The sequence below is a fragment of the Delphinapterus leucas genome, chromosome 20 (genome assembly GCF_059928025.1).
Source record: "Delphinapterus leucas isolate spDelLeu-1000000601 "Yukka" chromosome 20, BTC_Dleu_Yukka2, whole genome shotgun sequence".
Classification (NCBI taxonomy): domain Eukaryota; kingdom Metazoa; phylum Chordata; class Mammalia; order Artiodactyla; family Monodontidae; genus Delphinapterus; species Delphinapterus leucas.
The window spans coordinates 1,288,635-1,311,153 of NC_143148.1; the positions used below are offsets into that span (position 1 = coordinate 1,288,635).

General features: G+C 43.0%; 1 protein-coding gene and 1 pseudogene across 1 annotated transcript; one reads left to right on the forward strand and one right to left on the reverse strand.

Moving 5' to 3' along the window:
- Positions 1-116: 116 nt before the first annotated feature.
- LOC111170041 (uncharacterized) lies at positions 117-14,593 on the reverse strand. Its single transcript, XM_022564841.3, has 3 exons — positions 14,199-14,593; positions 11,861-11,987; positions 117-5,350 (listed from the first exon to the last, which is right to left on the reverse strand). The coding sequence occupies exons 1-3, from the start codon at positions 14,229-14,231 to the stop codon at positions 3,531-3,533; spliced, it is 1,980 nt and encodes a 659-aa protein (XP_022420549.1). The 5' UTR covers positions 14,232-14,593; the 3' UTR covers positions 117-3,530.
- On the forward strand, positions 2,052-3,203 carry LOC111170081 (U6 snRNA-associated Sm-like protein LSm3 pseudogene; annotated as a pseudogene).
- Positions 14,594-22,519: the final 7,926 nt, after the last annotated feature.

Consider the following 22,519-nt stretch of genomic DNA (forward strand, 5'->3'; position numbering starts at 1 on the left):
ACATATGTCTTTGTTGTTTTGATGTCTTATTTGTAAATGAAAAGGGAAACAGCCATAATGCATATTTAAAAAAAAAAAGCAAATAAGAACTGAAACAGCACACACACACACAAATATATGTATATACATATATATTTGTTAATATATATATACACATACATACATAGAGGTGGCAAAGACCTGCAAAATGCTCAAAATCATGAATCATTAGAAAACTGAAATTAAAACCACACTGAGATAACACTATACACTTATGAAAAGGGCTGACATAAAAATTAACCATATCAAGCACTGGCAGGGATGTGAAAGAAATGGAACTCTCTAACATACTGCTGGTTAATATGCAAAAAAAAGTACAGTCACTTTAGATCTACCCTGTGACTCAGACACTCCACCTTAAGTTACTGATACAAGATCAAAGAGACACACATCCATATAAACTGACACAAATGTTTGTAACAGGTTTATTTCCAATAGTCACAACCTAGAAATAACCTAAACACCCACAAAGAGATGGATAAGTAAATCAACAGTGGTATATCCAAGGATAAGAATATTACTCAGAAAAAAAAGAGAGAGATGAGCTACCCATATCTCAAAGTAATTACAAAGCATGAAGGAAATCAGAAAAAAATAAACAGCTTATTTTTCCAAGCATATAAATACAAGAAGATGCAAAGGTTATCTATTGTAAGGGAAAGTAAACCAATGGTTACCTGGAGAAGCTGGAAAGGAGGTAAGAAGAGATTATAAAAAGACATGAAGTAAATGACAGATATGGTCATTATCAGGAATAGGATGATGTTTTCAGAGGTTCATACCTATGTCAAAACCTATCAAACTGTACACTTTAAATATAAGCTGTTGAGTACATGTAAATTATATCTTTATAAAGCTTTAAAAATTAGCTCAAGATAAAAAAGAAGAAAAATATCTATGTCCCACTCTTTATGGGAAATAGGTTGGGCAATGCTGTATTGACTCCAGCATCTCTCTCCTCATGCCCTCTGGAAGGCCAGTCTTGTCTCAGTAGCAGCAAATATAGGGAGCAATGAACGTCTCCACCCAAGTCAAGAGGAGTGCTGCATTGGTCAAGAGAGCCACATCCTCAGAATATGAATCCCCTTTTCTCTTTTTTCTTCCCTGCGCAGTAAGGGCCTTGAGGTTAACATCACCGAGAGGCTACAGCAATCCACAAAACCTGATTAATTTCTCTGACAATGTCCTCAGCTACACAAGATAAGCATGCCTAGAGGTCCCGAGATTTGTATACACACAGATCCTGCGGTCACAGAAACATTTCTGGCTACACTTTTAGAAGAGGAGCATTTCATCTAGCTGGCTGCAGACTCCTCCGCTACCTACTAAAGTAGAGTTTCCGTACCTATTACGGTTTCCCTTGGAACCAACAGTCTTATAACCAGTGAGACTAGCCCAGTGACTTGTGGCCATCAGGGAATGTGGATCTTTGTAGACCTGGGGAAAATATCCCCTCAACAGTGCTGGGATACCCTGTGATATCTACCTTGAGTAAGAGAAAAAAATCATGTGGCTCTCAGAAGCACTGTTAAGATTCTCACATGTCCCCCTCCTTAGAGTCACCCAAGGCTCATAAAAAACATAGGATACAGGCCTCAAATGAGGAAGAGAAAGCCCAGCAGTCTTTCCTAGGAGGCTCTATGCAGCAATGCAAATTTGGTAAAAATTGTCAAGTTGTTTTCTGCCATCATGCTGTCCCTCCTCAGGCACAGCGTGAGACCCATAAAAACTTCTTCTCCCATTCATGCCTGTAGAGCACAAATTTGTACTAGTTTATAAACTACCCTACACCAGAATAGAACTCCCCAAATTAATGAGGACTTAAAGGCCTTAGCTATTATTCAAGCCAGGGCAATATGTGGCCAAGAGTTCTAGAGTGTGTGACTTGCAAGCTGGAAAGACACATCACAAGTATCACGTGACACCAACATGTCCCTGAAAATTGTAGTCTTTGCTTGAATGCTGCCAGAAAACTCAAATGATGTTCTATGGAACAACATTGGGTCAGGTCCATGCCCAAGGTAATCAAAGAGGAGGGAAATCTTCCCTAGGGCTCAGGTGACTCCTAACTTGGCCAACGCAGTGGGGGACAGAGTCAGCTTCCCTGAGCAAACTGGGTTGGTGACTGATGCACACTTTGTAGGCCTGCTGGCCGGTAGAGATAAAATGGCCTTCCCACATAACTGGGGATTCTCCCCACTGTGCATGCTCAGATGTATGAGAGTCAATTCAGACAGATGGATCCTCAGATAGTTTCCTCCAGTGCCCTTATACTGACCACTGAAACTGCACATTTCCTGCCCATCTATGCCATTGTGTAGTGTGAACTCTCTGGTATTGAAAGAGGTTACATTTTCCTATACAGTAAGTCCCCTACATACGAACCTTCAAGTAGTGAGCTTTCAAAATGAGAACATGCGTTCTCATGTCCAATCACATGAGTTAGTTCATGTGTCTGGTGTACATTTTAACATGTGTGTATCCTCTACAAGTGCTTGTGCTTTTGCGTACTTACTGTACAGTACTGTATAGAGTAGTACAGTATCTTTATTTCAAGCCCAGGATGTCCAGAAACAAGCATAAAAGCAGAGGTGATGTGAAAGATTTTGGACGATGTGGGCCAGTAACAAACTACGAACACTGTAGAAGAGCTCCTGGATCTCATCAGGCTCAGCCTGGATGAGTGAAAATGAGAAACAACACAGAGCTTTGAGGCAGGTTACATTAAAATATGATATTGGGAGATGTGGAAGAAACTGTGACAACTATAGAAATTGATGAACAAACATATGAAGAAATATATAAATCAACAAAATGGAATATTCCAATGCTCTTTTTCCGGGGAGATGGTGTTGTCCTAGTTGCCCTGCCATTGAGAGTTAGCTGAAACAAAGAATTTATCCTGTGTAGAAAATGAGATTTTGTATAATTGCCTCTTTAAATGTAGAAGATATTCAAAAGAGAAACTGGTGTACAGTTTGATATTAAGAAAAAACCAAGAATTCTTCCACTCTTGAAATAAGTTGATTTTCAGATAACTCACAAATTCTTAGGCTAAATGGCAGTTTAATTTTCTCCAACCCTTCCAATAAATGTGATCACCAAGATGCAGAACTTTTTCAGGAGTTCATTTGCCCCACTCTTTTTTCAGACAATTTCTGGGTTTCTTTCTTTAAATTGAATTGTTTCCTTTTTTTGATTTAAAAAAAAAAAAGCAACGGTGATGGAGCTGGTACTATTGTACTTTTCAAGGTACTGTAAAGTATGATTAAAAACGTTTTATTTTTTGTTTGTTTTTTATGTACTATTTGTGCAAAAAGTATTATAAACCTATTACAGTACAGTACTATATAGCCCATTGTGTTAGTTGGGTACCTAGGCTAACTCTGTTGAACTTAAGAACAAACTGGACTTACATACTCACTCGCGGAACAGAACTTGTTAGTTCGTATAAGACATACTGTAAAAGGTTTCCCACGTTCACTGCACTCTTAAGGCCTTTCTCCACTGTGACCTCTCTGATGACAACGCAGTTTGGAAGTGGTAATAAAAGACTTCCCACATGCACTGCACACATAAGGCCTTTCTCCAGTGTGAACCCTCTGATGATAATGGAGAGTGGAACTACAGGTAAAAGATTTACCACATTCACTGCACTCATAAGGCCTTTCTCCTGTGTGAATTCTCTGGTGTATTATGAGGTTATTTCTTTGGATAAAGGATTTCCCACATTCGCTACACTCATAAGGTCTTTCTCCAGAATGAACTCTCTGATGATAATGGAGGTCAGACCTAGAGATAAAAGATTTCCCACATTCACTGCACTCATAAGGTCTTTCTCCAGTGTGAGCTCTCTGATGGTAACGAAGGCTGGAGCTGAAGGTAAAAGATTTCCCACATTCATTGCACACATAAGGCCTTTCTCCTGTATGAATTCTCTGGTGTAAAATGAGGTTATTTCTCCGATTAAAGGATTTCCCACATTCACTGCACTCGAAAGGCCTTTCTCCTGTGTGAACTCTCCAGTGTTGAATGAGTGTCCACCTATTGTTAAAAGATTTCCCACATTCAGTGCACTTAAAAGGCTTTTCACCAGTGTGAGCTTTCTGGTGTTGATTCAATTGGGATCCATATTTAAACAACTTCCCACACTCACTACATTCATAAGGCCTTTCTCCTGTGTGAACTCTCTGGTGTTGAATGAGAACCCACCTATTGTTAAAAGATTTCCCACATTCACTGCACTCATAAGGCCTTTCTCCAGTGTGAACTCTTTGATGATAATGAAGGTTAGAGCTAGTGGTAAAAGACTTCCCACATTCACTGCACTCATAAGGCCTTTCTCCTGTGTGAGATCTCTGATGGTATCTGAGGGCAGGCCTAGAGATAAAAGATTTCCCACAGTCACTACACTCATAAGGCCTTTCTCCTGTGTGAGATCTCTGATGATAAGTGAGGGCTGAGCTAGAGGTAAAAGATTTCGAACATTCACTGCACACGTAACTGTTTTCTCCATTGTGCCATGTGTGGGGAAAAATGAGGATAGATTTGTAGGGTAAGGATTTCCCACATTTGCTGCACTTGTACTGCCTTGCCGCAGAATGAATGCTTTGATGTTGACTGACGGTTGAGCTCTGCCTAAAGGTTTTTCCAGATTCACCACACACATGAAGCCTTTCTCCAGCGTGGACTCTCTGGTGTACAACAAATGAGGATTTGTACCTGAATGTTTTCCCACACTCACCGCACACAAAACAAGGTCTTCCAGTGTGGACCCACTGGTCCTGAACAAGTGTGTGTTTGGGGCTGAGGGCTTTCTTGCATTCTCCCCAGGTGTGATGACCTCTCCTGCCTTGTGAAGTTGACCCGCACTGGGTGATTGTGTTTGGCTTCTTGACAGTACAAGAGGCCTGTTGCTGCAGATGTCCCACAATAGTCAGGAAGTCCTTTTCAAACTCCCTACAGGTAAATGGCTTCTGTGACACATGGAACCTGCAGCTCTTCACAAACAAGGCCTCATCCACACTGCTTCGGAGAGTTTTCTCTCCCATGTGCTGCCTTTGGTGCTGTTTAAAGTTTGCACTAAAATAAAACAGTTTCACGCATGCCCCACACCTCAACAGTTTCTGGCTGTGTTGTGTTTCCTGATCCTCAGCCAAGTGGAAAACATTCCTCAAGACTGGACCACACATCTCACAGGGGTGCATCTTCTGGGAACACAAAGCTGCCTTGGGAGTCCTAGCCTGTGTCATTCCTAGAGAAGCGATCTGTTCAAAAGGTGCCTCTGCATCCTCTGCTCCACAGCAGCAACCTGAACAGAAAGAAATGCTGGTCAAGCACATGTCGACTATAGGGAAGGGTCAAGCTCATCACAGATGTGCATCTGTCTCAATTACAAAACAGCCAGAAAACAATTAACAAGATGGCAACAGTAAGTCCTTACAAAATTCTACAATTCAAAAACAGCAGCAAGGGGACTGTACCTGGTGGTACAGTGGTTAAGAATCCGCCTGCCAATGCAGGGGACATGGGTTCAAGCCCTGGTCCAGGAAGATCGCACTTGCCGCAGAGCAACTAAACCCATGTACCACAACTAACGAGGCCGTGCTCTAGAGCCAATGAGCTACAACCACTGAGCCCATGTGCCACAACTACTGAGCCCGCATGCCACAACTACTGAGCCCACATGCTGCAACTACTGAAGCCCATGCACCTTGAGCCCATGCTCTGCAATAAGAGAAGCCACCGCAATGAGAAGCCCGTGCACCGCAATGAAGAGTAGCACCCGCTCGCCACAACTAGAGAAAGCCCATGCGCAGCAATGAAGAACCAATGCAGCTGTAAATAAATAAATAAATAAATAAATTTAAAAATAAAAAGAAAACAGCAGCAAGGACTTCCTTAGCAGTCCAGTGGTTAAGACTCCACGCTTCCACCGCAAGGGGCGTGGGTTTGATCCCTGGTAGGGGAACTAAGGTTCCACATGCCATGTGGTGTGGCTAAAAACAAAAAATAAAACAAAAATACCCCAGCAGCCAAATCGATAAAAGAACAAGACTCAATCATACACTGCCAAAGAGACTCACTTCAGCATTAAGGACACACATAGGCTGAAAGTGAAGGCAACATAAAGACATTTCATGCAAATGGAAAACCAAAAGCCAGCAAGAGTAGCTATACTTATGTCAGACAAAATGAACATTAAGTGAAAATCTGCCACAACAGACAAAGAGGTTCATGATATAATGATAAAGGAGTTAATTCATCAAGAGACTATAACAATGGTAAGTGTATATGCAACTAACATTGGAGCACAAAAATATATGAATCAAATATTAACCAATCTGAAGGCAAAAATAGACAGGAACACAATAAGGGACTTCAATATTCTCCTTTCAACAACAGGTAGATCATCCAGACAGAAATTCAACAAGAAAAAAAAGAAAATTTTGGACTGGAACTATACTTTATATCAAATGGACATATACAAAACATATCATCCAAATGCAGCAGAATACACATTCTCAAGTGCACACAGAATGCTCCCTAAAAAATAAAAATAAAAAACCCCCAAACAAACAACAACAACAAAAGAACATTCCCTAGAGCAATCATATGTTATAGGTTATAAAACCAGATCTAACAAATTTAAGGAGACTGAAATAATGCAGTGTATCTTTGCTGACCACAATGGTATGAAACAAGATTTCAGTAACACGAGGAAAGTGAGGAAATTCACAAATATGTGTAAATTAAACAACACAATCATGAAAAAACAATAGGTCTCAGAAGAAACCAAAGAACACCTTAAGACAAATGAAAACAGAAACACAAAGTACCAAAACTTATGGGACACAGCAAAAGCAGTTCAAAAAGGGAAATTTAGATAAATAAATAGCTAATGTAGGCATTTATAGAAAAATAAAAATCTTGGCTTCACAGTTGACGTCTACCAAACACTCAAAGAAGATTAAATACCTATCCTTTTCAAACTCTTCTAAAATACTGAAGAAAAAGGAATGCTTCCTAACTCATTTTACTAGGCTAACATCACCTGATACCAAAAACAGACAAAGACAACACAAAAAAAGAAAATAATAGGACATCTCTGATGAACACAGATGCAAAAATACTGAACAAAGTATTAGCAAACTAAATACAACATTAAAAGGATTGTACAGCATGATTATTCCAGGGATGCAAGGATGGTTCGACATCTACAAATCAATCAATGTGATACATCACATTAACAAAATGAAGGATTAAAACTGTATGATCATCTCAATAGATACAGAAAATGTATCTGGCAAGATTCATCACCCATTTATGATTAAAAACTCTGAAAGAATTGCATAAAGAAGGAACATACCTCAACATAATAAAGGCCATATATGAAAAACCCTTCACCTGACGTCAAACTCAATGGTGAAAAGTCAAAAGCTATCCCTCTAAAATCAGGAACAAAAAAAGGATGTCCACTATCTCCACTCTTCTTCAACATAGTATTGGAAATCCTAGCCAGAGCAGTAAGGCAAGAAAAACAAAAGGCATCTAAAAGTGGAAAGGAATATGTAAAATTTTCACTATTTGCAGATAACATAATTTTACACATAGAAAACTTTAAAGACTCCACCAAAAAACTATTAGAAATAATCAACAAATAAAGTTGCAGAGTACAAAATCAACATACAAAACTCAGTTGAATGTCTAAACTCAAGCAATGAGCTAGCAAAAGAAAGGAATTAAGAAAACAATCTCACTTAAATGGCAACAAAAAGAATAAAATACATAGGTATAAACTTAACTACGGATAAAGACCCGTACAATGAAAACTATAAGACATTATTGAAAGATTGTAAAAGAAATCTTTTTAAACAAATGGAAAGATATTTAACGCTCATTGATTGGATGAATTAACATTGTTAAAATGTCCATATTAGGGACTTCCCTGGGGGTCCAGTGGGTAAGACTTTGAACTTCCAATGCAGGGGGCCTGGGTTCGATCCCTGGTCGGGGAACTAGATCCCACATGCATGCCGCAACTAAGAGTCCGCATGCCAAAACTAAGACCTGGCGCAGCCTAAATAAATAAATAAATCTACCCTTAAAAAAAAAAGTCCATATTGGGACTTCCCTGGTGGCACAGTGGTTAAGACTCCACCTGCCAATGCAGGGGACATGGGTTTGAGCCTTGGTCCAGGAAGATCCCACTTGCCACAGAGCAACTAAGCCAGTGTGCCACAACTACTGAGCCTGTGCTCTAGAGCTCGTGAGCCACAACTACTGAGCCCGCACGCCACAACTACTGAAGCCCACACGCCTAGAGCCTGTGCTCCGCAACAAGAGAAGCCAACACAATAAGAAGCCCATGCACAGCAATGAAAAGTAGCCCCAATCGCCGCAAGTAGAGAAAGCCTGCATGCAGCAAGAAGACACAACGCAGCCAAAATAATTATAATAATAATAAATAAATAATAAATTTATAAAAACTAAATAGGGGCTTCCCTGGTGGTGCAGTGGTTGAGAATCCGCCTGCCACTGCAGGGAACAGAGGTTCGATCCCTGGTCCGGGAAGATCCCACATGCCGTGGAGCAACTAAGGCCGTGAACCACAACTACTGAGCCTGTGCTCTAGAGCCTGTGAGCCACAATTACTGAGCCCACATGCCGCAACTACTGAAGCCCACACACCTAGAGCCTGTGCTCTGCAGCAAGAGAAGCCACTGCAATGAGAAGCCCACATACTGAAATGAAGAGTAGCCTCCGATTGCTGCAACTAGAGAAAGCCCGTGAGCAGTGAAGACCCAACACAGTGAAAATGAAAAAAAAATTAAAAAAAAACACTAAATAAAATAAAATGTCCATATTACCTAAAGCAATTTACAGATTGAATGCAAACCCTATTGAAATCCCATAAAAAATAAATTTATAAAAATAAATAAAATAAAATGTCCATATTACCTAAAGAAATCTCAGATTGAATGCAATCCCTATTGAAATCCCAATGACATTTTTCACAGAAATAAAACAAAAAATTCTACAATTTATATAAAACCACAAAAGATCACAAATAGCCAAAGCAACCTGAGATTAAAAAAAAAACAAAAACAGGGCTTCCCTGGTGGTGCAGTGGTTGAGAGTCCACCTGCCGATGCAGGGGACACAGATTCATGCCCCGGTCCAGGAAGATCCCACATGCCACAGAGTGGCTGGGCCTGTGAGCCATGGCCGCTGAGCCTGCGCGTCTGGAGCCTGTGCTCTGCAACAGGAGAGGCCACAACAGTGAGAGACCCATGTACCACAAAACAACAACAACAAAAAAAAAAAAAAAAAAAAAACAAAGCTAGGGGAATTCCCTGGCAATCCAGTGGTTAGGACTCACCATTTTCACTGCAGTGGCCTGGGTTCAATCCCTGGTCCAGGAACCAAGATCCAACAAGACACACTACATGGCCCAGAGAAATAAACAAACACCAAAAAACAAACAAAAAAACCCCCCAAACAACACAAACAAAGCTATAGGTATCACAACCCCTGATTTCAAACTATATTACAAAGCCACAGTAATCAAAACAGCATGGTATTGGCAGAAAAACATATATATAGATCAAAAGAAACAGATTTGGGAACCCCAAAATAAACCCACAGATATGTGGACAATTAAGATTGATAAAGGAGCAAAAACCATACAATGGAGAAAGGTCTTCAATAAATGGTGTTGGGAAAACTGGACAGTCACATGCAAAGAAATTAAACTAGACCTCTATCTCACAGCATACACAAAAGTCAACTCAAAAAGAATTAAAGGCTTGAATGTAATATCTGAAACCATAAAACTCCCAGAAGAAAACACAAGCAGCACACTCTTTGACATCGGTCTTACCAATCAATAACTTTCTAGATATGTCTCTTCAGGGAAGGGAAACAAAGGAAAAAATTAACAAATGGGATTACATCAAACCAAAAAGCTTCTGCACGGCAAAGGAAACCATCAATAAAATGAAAAGACATCCTGGGACTTCCCTGGCAGTCCAGTGGTTAAGACTGCCTTTCCACTGCAAGGGGCATGGGTTCGATCCTTGGTTGGGGAACTAAGATCCTGCATGCCATGCAGCAAACCACCCCCCCACTCCCCGCCCCAAAAAAAGACACCCTATTTAATGGGAGAAGGTATCTGCAAGTGATATATGTAATAACGGGTTACTATCCAAAATATATAAAGAACTCACACAACTCAACAACAATAACAAAACCAAAACAACCCAATTAAAAAATGGGCAGAGGAGCTGAATAGACATCTTTCCAAAAGACATACAGATGGCCAACAGGAACAAAACCAGTATCTCCATGAAATACATGCACGTACATATATATATATACATATACATATATAATATTGCAGCATTATTCAGAAGAGTCAAGATATGGAAACATTATAAGGTGTTCATCAGGGGACGAAATGATACAGAAAATATGATATACACATAGACACACGCACCAACTTTCCCATGCATATGTGTGCAGAAATACTCAGCCATGAAAAAGGAAAAACTGCAACTTGCAACAAGGATGAACCTAGAGAACATTATGCTAAGTGAAATAAGCCACAGAGAGAAAGACAAACACTGTACATTACTTATATAGAGAGGCTTAAAAAAAGTAAAACTTAGAGAAACATAAAGCAGAATGCCAGATATTGAGGGTTAAAGAAATGGGGAGATGTTGGTCAAAAACACTTTCAGTTATGAGTAAGTTCTAAGGATCGAATGTGTAGCAGAGTGACTATAGTTATTTATTTATTTTTAATTTTTTTCTAAATTAATTAATTAATTTATTTTGGCTGCATTGGGTCTTCTTGCTGCGTGTGGGATTTAGTTACAGGGAGCAGGGGTTACTCTTCATCGCAGTGCACGGGCTTCTCATTGCAGTGGCTTCTCTTGTTGTGGAGCATGGGCTTCAGTAGTTGCAGCATGTGGACTCGGTAGTTATGGCTTGTGGGCTCTAGAGCACAGGCTCAGTAGTTGTGGCACACAGGCTTAGTTCTCCACGGCATATGGGATCTTCCTGGACCAGGGCTCGAACCCAGGTCCCCTGCATTGTCAGGTGGATTCTTAACCACTGTGCCACCAGGGAAGTCCACTATAGTTGTTTATTAACACTGTATTGTACACTTGAAATTTGCTAAAAGTGTAGATCCTAGGTGTTCTCACACACGCACACATAGAAAAGTAATTATGTCAGGTGATAGGTGTGTTAATTAACTTCACAATGGTAATTATTTCATAATATATATGTATATCAAATCATCACGTTATATACATTAAATACAGAAATTTTGTCAATTATACCTCGATAAAGTTGGGGCAGGATGAAATGGATAGAAGAAGTCTAAACATCACAAAAAGAACTATATAGGATAGAGTTCAATAGTAGTCCATGTACGTAGTCACCATGACAATGGCTACAATTCCATAAACAGGCAGGCACAAGAAATTTTCAGATACAGGAGTGGCCACAGAAACTGCATGGACCTGGACACACTGACCCATCCAGTGAAAGGGCAAGCAAGCTGCATCCATTAGCCTTACTGCAAGACTACTGACCTCAAATCCTTCCCTATGAGGGTTTGGTACAGCAGGAATTAGGGCTGTAGGGGAGAAAAGAGGGTAGTGCAAACACCCCAGCCTTAACTACCACAACTACCCAGAACACTGGGGAAGCAAGCAGTGCCTACACCACATGCAGCACAGAGCACCTTCTGGGGGCGGTGAGGCAGAATACCGACCCTAGCCCAGGTCACTGGGGAGGGTGAGGGTCTTACCCAGTGAGGATATAAGTGCGTAGTTCTCCAGCATCACATCAAGGTACAGGCGTATCTGAGCCTCATCAAGGAGTCTCCATTCCTCCCAGGAGAAGTACACGGCAATGTCTTCAAAGGTCACACCAACCTGTCACAAAGGGGACAGATGAAAGCTTGCACATTCTCTGAGAAATCACAACACATCTCCCCACACACCTATGCCACTCCCATCCTCCACTGGAGCTCCCCACCTCAGAGGAGTTACCAGGCCCTGGTGCCACTGATGCCTGCTCTCTCTTCATCATCCCATTTTATCACTGTGTTCAGCCCTCAGCAGTAACTGGCAGTGGGGTTGCACCCAGATGCCATCTAAGCTCTGGGCTTGGCCGGTAATATCCCGTCCCTCCAGCTAAGCAATTCCCCTGGAATCTCTCAAATTGTGGGAATTGAGACATAGCCAAATGTAAGCTCATGCTTTACCTGTAAATCCTCAACACCAGGGCCTGGGGGCCATCAGCTCACACTTCCTCTCCATGTGCACATCATTCTGTAGATGATATTTCTCTCACAATTTCAGACCCTAGAGTTGCGCTTCCACAGCACTGCCACATCCCTGCACCACACCATAGAATTCTCCCTGAACATACCCACACATTTGGCACTTGGCATCCAGAGAGGGCTTAAGAAATTCAGACAAGATTTGGTACAACCCCAGTCCTCTGATGGATCCAACACCAGAGTAAGTCACAAATGCTGCTTAGAAGCTCTCCCCAACTGCCTCTAATCTTTGCTTCAGTATTAGCCACCCAGAACCGCATGTGAATTTCATATTCCCTCAACTGTCTTCAACTTTCTTACTGCCAGTTCTGTCCTTTCAGCAGCCACAACACTCCTCTCTCTCTCCACTCAACCTCTGTTAAAAAAAAAAAAAAAAAGTCCTAAAAACATCCCTGCCAGGCACAGTGACCCACAAATGACGACATTTGCTGCAGACCATATCCACTAGCAAGCCTCAAACGTCCCAGACCCCGTCAAAGCTCACCACAAAATTCTGGAGAAGCCACATAGTAGTAATACTAAATAAGCAACAGACCCAGTCTCACTGCCTCCTTGTCTCAATTACTCCTAAGTCTCCTCAACCGTCACTCGTCCACTCATCCCATAGAAGCCTCGGCCTCCCGCCAGATCAAACTCTCTCCCATACCGTTCCCACTGCCACTTCTCTACCTCACTTGGGTTTGCAATGCCCAGCAAACCAACCAGGCCCTGAGCCAGAGAACCACTCCTCAGCACACACCAGTCTTTCTGACCTACTAATACCATGGCCCCTATAACCTGTACTCCCCTCCTAAATGTGATCCACAGCTCCACCCTGGTCCACACAATGGCCATCACTTTTTAAAGTTTCCATTCCTGAACACCTTCCCCAGTTTTCCAGACCTGCCTGTCCAGCTGCCCACTTGTTGCCTACACTCACTCTTCTCTGAAACATCTCAGACTCTTAACAGCGCCAAAACAAACTTATAACATTCCCAAGAATAATTAACCTGCTGCTAACGTCCCCATCCAGTTGATGGGCCTTCCATCCCTTCGTCTACTAGGACAAACACCCCTAGGGTCATCCCTCACTACTTCCTTTCTCTTGGCACCAGCAACACCCACAATTTGGTTTGACCCTTCTCAAAAAATTGATCCAGAGTTCAACCACTTCTCGCATATCCAAGACAGTCACTGTGGTCCATCAACACTCACCTAGGCTATTGCTATTAATCCGTCTGTGCTTCCTGTCTCCTCCCTTACCCCCCTGATTTGTTCTATTCTTTGCAGCCAGAGGAAGCTTATTTTGGTCTGGGTGAGATCGCTTCCCACCTGCGATTCAACCCTATATCACCTGTGTAATAAACGGCTAACTTTTTTTTTTTTTTGGCCACACCATGCGGCTTGTGGGATCTTAGTTCCCCGACCGGGGATTAAAACCCGCCCTTAGCAGTGAGAGCACGTTTTCGTAACCACTGGGCCGCCAGGGAAGTCTCATAAACGGCCAGCTTTTCATGCAGCAACGCTACAAGCTTAACTCTGGGCAGCAGCATCTTGTTCCTAGCAGAAACAATCGAGAATTGCCTCAGTCCCTGGTCAGTCAGACCTCCAAACCTCTGCTCGTGACGGTCCCGGTCCCTCCGCCTGTGACCCTCTGCCACGCGCCAGCACACTGTCAGAAGAAACAGGGCCCCACCCACGGCCGCCTCACCGTCCTGGACACCGGGGCCTGGGCTGCAGGCACGTGAACAGGCGCCCCGCACTGGGGGCTTTAGTGTCTGGTGGGGTGAGGGCGGTGAGTGGTCGGAGGACGAGTGTTTACCTGACGCGGGTCCCTCGGCGCTGCCGCCGCCATCGGACTCTGTGGGCGGAGCGGGGCCGGAGCTGCGGGAGAGGAAAAGAGACGCTGGCACGGCGGTCACTCTCCCGGGCCTGGTGCAGGGCCCCCAGGTGGCGTCGCCGAGCCTCAGACCCGCCTCTGTGCAGCGGGTACCTTCTCAGTCTCGTCACCTCTTCCCAGCACCGGTAACCGAAGCTTTCGAATTGTGAAAACGCTCAAGCACATTCAAAATGACGTCCACAACGAGGCGGCCGGAAGTCCCGCCCTGACGCTAATGCGTCCCAGGAAAACCCGGCTTCTCTTGCCTTAATTGGCTCATCTTCGCAGCCACCCATCGCACATCCGTCTGGGTAATGCATTTCCCACAGATCCACAAGCGTAGGTCCAGAATGTTACAACTCTGACATCTTGGAGAAAAGGCAAAGCTACACCGCGAGGACTTACCGCTAGGAAAACCAACCAAAGTCCAGAGACGGAGGACGGGCATTGCCTCTTCTTAGAGAGAGTGCACTCAGATGTTTGAGGAATACTATCTGTAGCTGATCACCCAAGTGTTTGGAGACGTTATTTCAGGCTCTGTGAAGCTCAGCGTGTTCCCAGAGTCGAAGAGTATCTTTCGAGATGCTCTCAAATCCATTAATCCAAATGTACATACCATTGCAGAGTCATTTAGACAAATAATGGAGCCAATGGAAACTGAAGCTAATAAACAATAGTGTACTCTCCGTCTGAGTATGTTTGGTAAAGACAAAATAAACACCCCAGAAAGTGTAGCGATAAGAAAGATAGAAGGATGTTGCGACACCTTGAGGAAGGAGTACAAAGATGGGTCTTTGACGGTGATTCCCACAGAGAACATGTCTCCTGCCTGTACAGTTAAATACTGTGTCCACTTCGTTGAGCAACACTTTCATCTACTTAATATATCTTACTCCATATCCTCACATGTATTCAATTCCTTTCTGAATCTGACGTCAGTCTCAAAAAGAGAAAAACAAAACAAATGCTATTTTGGCATGGGACAATGGCTGCAGTGTTTTGCCGTATTCCATCGTTATTTATCATTTCATGGTTGGTCTTGTTTCACCTACCCCATGCACCTTTGTATATTATTTCACCTGTAATCCTAGAAAGCTTGTATTTTAATGTATAAACTCTACAGAATGTGTTTTTAAAATGTAAGAGTTCTTTCATAAATCCAATAACTTTAGCACATAAAACCATAATATTTAAAATTATAGGGACTTCCCTGGTGGTCCAGTGGTTAACTCTGCGCTCCCAATGCAGGGGGCCCGGGATCCATCCCTGGTCAGGGAACTAGATCCCACGTGCATGCTGCAACTAAGTGTTCGCATGCCGCAACTAAGAGTCAGCATGACGCAACTAAGAGTCAGCATAACACAACAAAGATCCCATGTGCAGCAACTAAGAATGGGCACAGCCAAATAAATAAATAAATATTTTAAAATAAATAAATAAAATTATAAATATGTTAGTGCTGAATTTTCTTGTTGTAGTATTCGTTATTTAGGGAGGATTTATTGCAATCTGGAAACAAAATATATATTTAGCCAATTATTGTGCCTTGTTAGTCTATTAACCTATATGTACCCACTCAGTGTGGGCACACTAGAGCCAAGTAGGTGGAAGGCACTGCAGCCTGTAGACTGTGATGGGCCCACTGCATCTACCAGTCAGTGGAAATTTGTTGTAACCTCCCTAGGGACCCAGGAGGATATGGAGCCCTGAGGCCTGTAGTCCATTTATCCTTCCGCCCCAACCCACTCTTTGCCACTACTGCGGAAGGAAAGCTTTGCATCAGGTAAGAGTCAGCTCTGCTTTCCAACTGCTGAAGCTTATCATATGGGTTTGTCCCCACCAGCTCTGGACCCTGGAAGAGTTGTATAATGTCTTTGTACCTCAAGATAAAAGTTAGCCTAGGTTCAATATAGCTGATTTCACAGATGTACAAAACTCATCTTGGCTTAGCACAGGATGAGTTTTTCTCATTTATAGATATGTTCCTATGTATAAGCAGTGAACTCAGCACCACACAGTGATTCAGGGACCAAGATGTCTTCTATTGTAAACATGTGGCTTTAAGGCTTTCCTGGCACCATCCAGCTGACCAAGAGGAAACAAGAGGAAAGGGAGAAGTCACACCCACTATCACATACCTGACTTCCAATCACATTCTGTTGACAAGAACTAGTCTTTTTGGCCACCCCTGTGTGCATGGTCAGGAAAATAAGGTTGAGCTGTGTGCTCAAGAGAAGACCAAATGAGTCTGGTGAACATACATGCAGTTGGCTGCACTCCACATACTCTTGAAAAATGACAGCCGTAATAGATTCTATGCCGTGTAAGCAGATAACGCAGGAAATGATCCACATAAGACCTTGGTCACAGTGTGTGGCTCAACAAAAGTTACTTATTAATATTTGTTATGTAACAATGATAGTCATAATGAATAATATAAATAGCTCAAATTTATTTGCAGACTCACTTGAAAAGTCACACTTCCTAGTTAAATATACCCATAAGGGACTTCCCTGGTGGTTTCAGTGGTTAAGACTCTGCACTTCCAATGCAGGGGGCCCAGATTCGATCCTTGGTCAGGGAACTAGATCCCACATGCCACAACGAAAAATTCCGCATGCCTCAACTAAAGATCCCACACACAAAATAAATAAAATAGGGCTTCCCTGGTGGCTCAGTGGTTGAGAGTCCGCCTGCCGATGCAGAGGACACGGGTTCGTGCACCGGTCCGGGAAGATCCCACATGCCGTGGAGCGGCTGGGCCCGTGAGCCATGGCCACTGAGCCTGCGCGTCCGGAACCTGTGCTTCACAACGGGAGAGACCACAACAGTGAGAGGCCCGCATACAACAACAACAACAACAAAAATATATATATATATGTGTGTGTGTGTGTGTGTATACACCCATGAATACTCTTCATCCCACACCTATACCTTCACTGTATATGTTGATCCTTCTCTTTATTAGTGAGACACTGAAAAAGTCTTTTCCCCCAAGTCCTCCTGTTCTCACTGTCCTGTAAAACATAAAGAGGTAACTTGCTCTTCTTTCACATCTGGGCTGATGCAGGCAGCTGGAGCCATGCGGCATATTGATAGCTATCACGCAGAGTCATGGTCTCTTCCCTCTGGTAGCTTCTCCAGCTGGCCAGATTCTCCACTGTTCCTCAAAGGCTGTTCCCAATCTTCACCCCTCTCCTCAGTACCATGTCTCCACTTTAATATGACAAGCTAACAGACTCTTTATTCCTAAAAAGGGCCCATAATCTTTCCCAGTCCTCCAAATTCCCCAATTTTAGTGTTCCCTGACTTCCAAGAGGTTGAGAAGGCCGGAAACAAAATCAGATCCCTCAGTCCTTCTTCTATGAAACCCAAAATGCAGCCATAGCCATCCACATGTCTTGTCCATCTGACATTATTTTCACCCCCTGGATTCACCACGCCAACCAACTCAATGAGCTCCGACACTACTATCCTATTCCAAGGTATCGTATCTTGCCTGAGTGTGATTTCCCCACATTTTCGCTGTGCACTGTTCAGCTCGGACTCCTGCACCAGCTCCCAAATCCACACAGACCTTGCTCCAGACCGCCACCACCTCCCACACAGCTGCTCACTCCTCATAAAACCTACTTCATGTTCAAAATGAGGAGTCTGTACTTTTGTCTTTGCTCCGTAACCCTTACACACTCATGTAGAGCTGTATCCTCCTTGCTTCTTCCTTTCTCACCTCTGCAGAAGTGGTCCTGACTCTGACTGAAGCTATTATCTGCATCTGAACCTAAATGTCACCTTTACTTTTTCTCAGGGAACTCACTGCTTCACTTATTTCCTGCCTCTTGTAACTTCATTCTCTCTATGATCAACATTTTAAAATGCTCATGTTGTTGAGAATGGGAAAAATATAACAAACATAAAATACTCTCAGATATATAATGAATGGCCTCTAAATGGTGTTGACTGTATTTCAGCTGCCCATACGCACTTCTTGGAGAAGTTGTCTTATCCTAAGAATGGATCAGGATGGTCAAATGTTTTCACACATTCATAAATTAATTTTAAAGAGAAGCTGCTTACAAACATGCTGTATAAAGCCCCAGTGGGGCTTTCTGCAAAGGTGAGGATCACTGGTCAGAAGTGTTCTACCTGTTTTCCATACTGCCCATCCAACTGCACCAGATACTCACAGTCCTTGTCACACTTGGAGCATTTGAGATACTACTTTATGATTTTTATTCTGTTACTAAACTTTGGGATGAATTCTTTGGATAAATACCCTCCTGTGCTGATATTCATTGATTTTCCATCTTGAACTCCAACCTGAAATATATCACTAAAGCAAATCATTGCCCTTTCCTCTATGTTTCTTGAAAATAAACTTCTATGCTGGAAGATAGAGAATGGGACAAAAATAAAGCCCCCTTCCACTCAGATATTTCAATGATATCTAAACACACCAGAGAGAATAGAGTCCAAACACAGACGCATAAACAGAGAGTGATAAGGGAATATGTTAAATGTGAAAAATGGTAGACTCAGAAAGAGCGGAAGGCATTCTAGATTCAGAGCCACCATTTTGAGCCTATATTCATGTGAAAAGGTCACACTTTGTCTAACTGCCTTGGTTCTCCAAACTACAACTACCATGAATTTACTGTCATTTTAATCGGCTTAAGATGGGCAATTTATAGTGCTGCATTAAGGAAAAACAATAGGAATGCCAACAAAATAACGTAAATGCCCCTAGGGCAAACAAAGATTTAGACATCGGCTTTTATGCAGGGTCTGTGAATACATTCAGTCATTTATGGGGCACTGGCAGTGCTGTCCCTGCAAACCACTGCGTGTGCTCTTCATTTCCTCTAACACAGATGGTCATATCTGGTCTCTGAAGCTCAGCTTTAGAGGAAAAGTGTTTTTCAACCTAATTGACAGCTTTTCTTAACCAAAACTCAGTAGTATATTTACCTTCAGTGAACTTAAGAAGAATAATTTGCCATTAAAAAAATAAAGTACCGGGCTTCCTGGTGGCGCAGTGGATGAGAGCCCGCCTGCCGATGCAGGGGACGCGGGTTCGTGCCCCGGTCTGGGAAGATCCCACATGCCGCGGAGAGGCTGGGTCCGAGAGCCATGGCCGCTGAGCCTGTGCGTCCGGAGCCTGTGCTCCGCAACGGGAGAGGGCACAACAGAGAGAGGCCCACATACCGCCAAAATAAATAAATAAATAAAGTACCTATGTACATTGTTATGATGGTAAACACCGCCACCTTAGAGAAAATGCCATTGCTAGGGAACTGTTGACCGCAACTGCCTGCTTTGGCCAGGCATGATAGATAATAACTACTTGCAGGAGTTGTCTCACGGCAGGAGGTCCTGATAAGGAACATGGTGCTGCTGCCAAAAATCAGGAGAATTCAGGAGAGGTCAGAAGGAGGGAGGAGGGGACTTCCCTGACGGTCCAGTGGTTGAGACTCTGCACTTCCAGTGCAGGGGTCTCGGGTGGGGAAGTAAGATCCATGGGCTCTTAAAAAAAAAAAAGAAAGAGGGAGAGAGAGGAGACGCCAGCCCAGAATATGTCTTGTAAAACTACCTTTGACCACCTAGAGGGGTGGGATATGGAGGGTGGGACGGAGATGCAAGAGGGATGAGATATGGGGATATACGTATACTATAGCTGATTCACTTTGTTATACAGCAGAAACTAACATACCATTGTAAAGCAATTATACTCCAATAAAGATGTTAAAAAGAAAAAACTAAACAGAAGAATTCAGAAGGGGCCTAAAGGAGGGAGGATATGCCAGTCCATATGTCCTGCCAATTTCACAGAAACCCTCACGCAGGAATCCATCTTGGCTGAGAGATGCACATGCCACCAGGAAGGACCCTGAGACAGACCAAATACGGGCACGAGCAAGATGACTGGCCACAGACAATCTGGAAAGCTAACCCCATCACCATAAAACCTGAGGCTGGGAGCCACATGGCAGAGCGGTTCTCCTGGGATCCCTTACCCTGCTGCTCTCCTCCCGGGCGCCCATCCCCAATAAAGTCTTTTGCTTTGTCAGTACGTGTGTCTCCTCGGACAATTCATTTCTGGGTGTTAGACAAGACTGCACTCTCAGACCCTGAAAGGGGTCCCCCTTCTGGTGACACCATAACAGATATAGACAGATAATAAATGGAGATAGAGGAATGGTCCTTTTGGAGCCTATGCTGAAGATCCCTCAACTTTCTTTTCATCTGGGATCCTAGAATAGTGTATCCCTACAATATCCTAAAACGTCTTCATGCTTCCTACAAGGATCTTTTCTACAAAGACTTACTTGGGCTATTTCACCACAACTTACCCAGAAACATACCTTTTGACAGGTTTTTCTACCAGCATCTAAGCTTCTTTCCCTTCTTCCAGTAAGATGGTCACATCTGCATTAGTGCTATGAAAAAGCTATAGTCCTCTGGGAGGAGAGGCCGTCACAAGAAGGATTAGAGGGAAAATTGAAAGATATTGTTGAAATGGGAAGATAAGCTTCAGAAATAGCAAAGTGGAGCTGCCTGTTTCCTTGGGAACATGGACCAGAAATTCGGGCATTTACCTAGGAGGTTCCCTGGCAATTCAGAGTGGCAGAAAATTAGAAACAACAGGTTCTCATATTACTGCAAGTCACATCCATGTATAAATCTCTGTGAGCAGAATCTGGCCTTTGACATTCTTTATGAAAGAAGTCTATGACCACATCAGTCCAGAGACTGCAGCTCACTTCAGATGCCAATCTCAAGTAGTAGGTCCCCAAGTTACCCACAACTTCTCTCCAACTTGGCTACAAATTGGAGGTTCCCATGACCTCCTCCCATTTGGATCAAATTATTTGCTAGAGCGGCTCACAGAACACAGGGAAACATTACTTATGTTTACCACTTTACTGAAGGATAGGATAAAGGATATCAATGAACAGCCAAATGGAAGAAATGCATAGGGCAAGGTACTGAAACCAAGCAGGACCCTTTGTGCCCCCTGTTTCTTATTTGTAGGAGATAGGCTTCCTTCAGCCTCCTAGACATTCCCTGAGTTCCAAAGAACAGATTCAAACAGTTGCTAATCATGGAAGTGAGGGGATGCAGAAACAAAGGAAGAGCAGTCAAGAAACAAGAGTGCGGCAATGCAGCAAGATCCTGGTTGCTGCTCAAGGGGTATACGTAATCCTGCATAATGCTGCAGAACTCAGTATCTTTGAGTTCTTCTGCAGCAACTAAGGCCCTCACCCAGGTGGAAGATGGCAACTTCAGGTTGAGCAGAGATTCCCACCCTGTTACCTCACTACCAAGCAGTCAGAAGAAAGTCACACACCCTGCAGCTCTCACCCCCAATTTTGCCTATAAAACCTTCTCCCCCGGGAGTTTGGGATCGACACGTACACACTGCTATATTTAAAATGGATAACCAACAAGGACCTACTGTATAGCACAGGGAACTCTGCTCAATGTTATGTGGCAGGCTGCATGGGAGGGGGAGTTTGGGGGAGAATGGATGCGTGTATATGCATGGCTCAGTCCCTTTGCTGTGCACCTGAATTTATCACAACATTGTTAATCGGCTATACTCCAATATAAAATAAAAAGTTTAAAAGAAAAAAAGAAAAAACTTCTCCTCCAAAAACATCAGGGATTTGGGGGTTTTTGAGCTCAAGCCACCCATTCTCTTTGCTTGGCCCTGCAATAAACCTTTCTCTGCTCCAAACTCCAATGTTTTGGTTTGCTTGGCCTCACTGTGCTTTGGGCACAGGAACTTGCATTCAGCAACAAGAGAAAAAGAGTAGGGAATAGAAGGAGTCAGGGGCTTATAAAGACAAAAAGCCATGAGATTGTTAAAATTTGCCTGATGAGAATTGTGTCGGACTCTGACCCGAGTCAGGAGATACCTGTCCTGAAAGAATCATGAGTTGTTTTGGGGTAAGGGTCCGATAAGTAACTTGAGTTTCTGGCAAATATTCTGGATGCCTTCATTAGGGCAATGAGTGATCAAAAGGTCAGATTCCATCCAGGCTGAGACATGCATAAGTCATAAGTCCTTAATGGCCTCCTGGCTCCATTTTAGAGAGGTCTCTTAGCAACAGAAACTCCGTTTTGATTTTCCTTTCACAAACCGTAGTCTCTATGAGGACTTCATCCAGATTTTGTTTTTACAATTCTAGGTAAGGGAAGTATTTCCCAGCCAGACATAATATCCATTTCCATTAAACACTGAGGTAAAGTTGACAAAACTT

Bases quoted from the DNA above. Each gene is read 5' to 3' on its own strand.
- LOC111170041 (XM_022564841.3), bottom strand. From the start codon at position 14,231: ATGGCGGCGGCAGCGCCGAGGGACCCGCGTCAG. The intron at 11,988-14,198 runs GTAAACACTCGT...CCTTTGTGACAG, and splicing joins CGCCGAGGGACCCGCGTCAG to GTTGGTGTGACCTTTGAAGA. The intron at 5,351-11,860 runs GTAAGACCCTCA...CTTTCTGTTCAG, and splicing joins CGCACTTATATCCTCACTGG to GTTGCTGCTGTGGAGCAGAG.